Source organism: Octodon degus, unplaced genomic scaffold (assembly GCF_000260255.1).
Source record: "Octodon degus isolate 3935 unplaced genomic scaffold, OctDeg1.0 scaffold00195, whole genome shotgun sequence".
In the NCBI taxonomy this organism is placed as follows: Eukaryota; Metazoa; Chordata; class Mammalia; order Rodentia; family Octodontidae; genus Octodon; species Octodon degus.
In genome coordinates, this window is record NW_004524771.1 from 340,679 (window position 1) to 343,666 (window position 2,988).

A 2,988-nucleotide genomic window follows, 5' to 3' on the forward strand; every position below is an offset into this window, starting at 1 on the left:
CTCTCTGTATCAGGAATTGAACTCAGGACCTTGTGCTTTCCAGGCAGACACTCGCTGCTGAGCTACATCCCTGGCCCAAGATTGGCTATTTCTAAGTGAAGGAGAAAAAAATGAGAAAAACTTTCATAATAAAGTATTACAGGGAGATGGCTCAGTAGAATAAGCGCTTGCCTGGCAAACACAAGGGCCTGAGTTCAATCCCTGGTTCTGCGAAAAAAATAAAAATAAAAATAAATAAATAAATAATAAAGCATTACAGGAAGAAAGTGAAGAGAATTTTCCAGAACTATACTAGTCATTCCCACTTTTTAATGTCCAAGTCCTTGTACATAAGTTGTTTTACTTTGATGTCTGAGGTTGAATCGTGAACTCATGCAGTACTCATTCATCATTGTTCCATGAAAGGCAATTAATTGATTAAGCACTGGGACTGAAAGGGAGAAAGATGCATGCCCTGTCCTTACAAAGCTTGTAGTTTGGTAGGGGAAATGGCACATGGGCTTGGAGTTATGTTATAGTCTAGGGTGCTGTGATGGGGGTGGAGTGAGAACTGAGGGTGGCATTCCCAAAAGAAGAACATAAGAATGCTCAAAACGCTTTCCTGGGAGCCTCTGCAGACACATGGGAGAGAGCTGATTGGAGAAGAAAGGAACTGATGTTAAAACTGTCTCTGTTATAAGCACAAAGTGACCCCACACAAACTAGAGTGTCTCGTACAATGTCTTCAGGCATCTGCTTCATGGGCTGCCCATCAGTATTTCCCTTATTCCTTCCTAATGGAACCCAACATGTACACACTCACATTGGAGCTGCTTTGTTGAATGTAATGAAAATTCGTGAGCCATGAAAATAAGCCAAATGCTGTTCATTTTTTTTACAGATTAAGATGACCAGAGTAGGGCAGGCCTCATGATCCAGTGACTTAAGGAAGTCAGCAAAGGCCTGGCTCCTTCTACACCATTTCCCTGTCTTTACATGTGGCCTTTGACCTTATGGCTAACCGGTGCTGTCTCACTGCCAGCCCCACATTCAGCTCCAGACTGGAAGAATTAGGAGGAGACTTGAAAGAATTAAGTGCAACAGAGGGCTGGGGTGATAGCTCGGCAGTCTAAGCACCTGCCTGGCAAGCGCATGGCCGCAAGTTCAGTCCCCAGTACCAGAGGTCATGCTGATCCCAGAACTCTGGGCATGCCGTGCTGGCCTGAATCTGGGTGTGGTGGCACAGGGTTGTAATCCCAGGTCTGGAGAGGCTGAGACAGGATGAGGTTTCTGTAATGAGAAGGAAGTGGAGAGTGGCTACTAGGTGGTCAGAGGTCAGCAGAGTCAGCAGCATGACCATGGTATCACGCACTTGGCTTCTATCTCTGTTTGTTTGTTTTTTAAATGTAACTACTGCTTTTCTTTTTGAGCTTTGACCTTGGAAGGTGGCATCCAGACCTCAGGACTGCCATTATTAGGATGTGTACAGACTGGGAGAAGCAATAAACAGTCCTACAGCCGTGTGCCACATAAAGACATTTCAGTCCATGCGCCAGTAGCCAACCACCTGTGTGACAATGGTCCCGTAAGAGTACACAGCCTTGTGATACTTTAGGTGTGTTAGTTTGTGTAAGTAATGACTATGATCCTCCCACAGTGAGAGAATGACCTAAAATGCTTTTCTCAGAACTTGAAATACTTATCCACATAGGACTCACACATGACAGTACTCAGAAAAGTGAATCATAGTCTAGTTTTAAATAACAAAATCTTTCCAGATAATCCCACTATAAACCCCTGCTCTTGTACATTTGTATTAGTCTCACATGCTGTCAAAGTCTTTGCTTATCCAAAGTCGACTGGAAAAATCTCTTCAGAAATCTTTTGTCACCTGAGTTGCTCTGCATTGATATATTTATAAATCTCATAATAGATTAATGTATATTGCATCAATATTTAATAATTAGCCTTTTTTCTTTTGTTTTACTCAAATATGTGGGTAAGGTAAAAACATAATTATCTCTTCTCTCTTTAGAGAAAAAGAACCAAATTCATTGCCTGTGATTTTCTGACTGAGTGGTTATACAAGTAAGTTGTTTGTGCCTTTCAGTATTCAGTGGGCCCTGGGAGACAATTGTGTGAATTTGTAAGCAGAACAGCAACAACTGACTTGAATTCTTGCTTATTGTTTTCTTGTCAATCCAACATATGGCATCATGATCAGCCAAAATCCAAAGAGGACAGGGGAGCCCTTCACAGAATTCTTCTCCATCCCATGTGTGCAGGAATGGCTAAAATACCAGTAAGTTTGAATACTTTATTCCTAACCTTAAAAATGGGTTAATGATGTTTTTTTCCAATCTAAAAGAACTAACTCAGGGGCTGGGTAGATGGCTCAGTAGAATAAGCGCTTCCCTGGCAAGCTCAGGGGCCTGAGTTCAATCCCTGATTCCACTAAAAAAACGAACAAAAAAATAATAAAAGAACTAACTCCTGTTGTCCACTTAGGACCAAGGATCAGATCTTGTCTTCAGTTATTTTTAGCCCAGGCTAACCCCAAACTATCCTTGCTGTGATTTCATTCCAGAAAATTTTAGAGATAAAATAGAAAACAAACTTTTGTCCTAACACATTATATTTCTACTCTTTGCTCTCTGTCTGTCTCTCTGTCTGTTTGTCTCCTTTTGAGACAGGTTCTCCCTGTGTTTCTCAGGGTAGTCTCAAAGAATCCTGCCTCAGTTTCCCGTTATCTTTCAAGGTTATTATGCTTCATGCAATATGACAAGTATTTTCTAGCCATTAATTTCTTGTCCATTCTCCTTTAATAATATTAGATCGTGATACATAACATTAAAACTCTCTTTGATCACACTAATCTAGATCTCCTCCCTTCACAGAGCTCTTAAAATTGATTTAACCATATAAAATTTGTTTATATTATTTTTTAACTTTATTTATTTTTTTTCATAATTTTATTGAGAAACACATAGCAATGAGACAGTTTCAAAC

The 2,988-nt window shown here is 40.3% G+C and overlaps 1 protein-coding gene across 2 annotated transcripts in view; it reads left to right on the forward strand.

Annotated features, from left to right (window-relative positions):
- Positions 1–2,988, forward strand: part of Iqck (IQ motif containing K) — a 145,040-nt gene that overhangs the window by 39,664 nt on the left and 102,388 nt on the right. The window contains exons 5-6 of one of the 2 annotated variants that reach the window (XM_023704371.1): positions 2,015–2,067; positions 2,204–2,281. In XM_023704371.1, coding sequence (XP_023560139.1) covers positions 2,015–2,067; positions 2,204–2,281 — 131 coding nt within the window. The remainder of the gene's footprint in view (positions 1–2,014; positions 2,068–2,203; positions 2,282–2,988) is intronic. The other variant, XM_023704372.1, reaches the window with a different exon arrangement.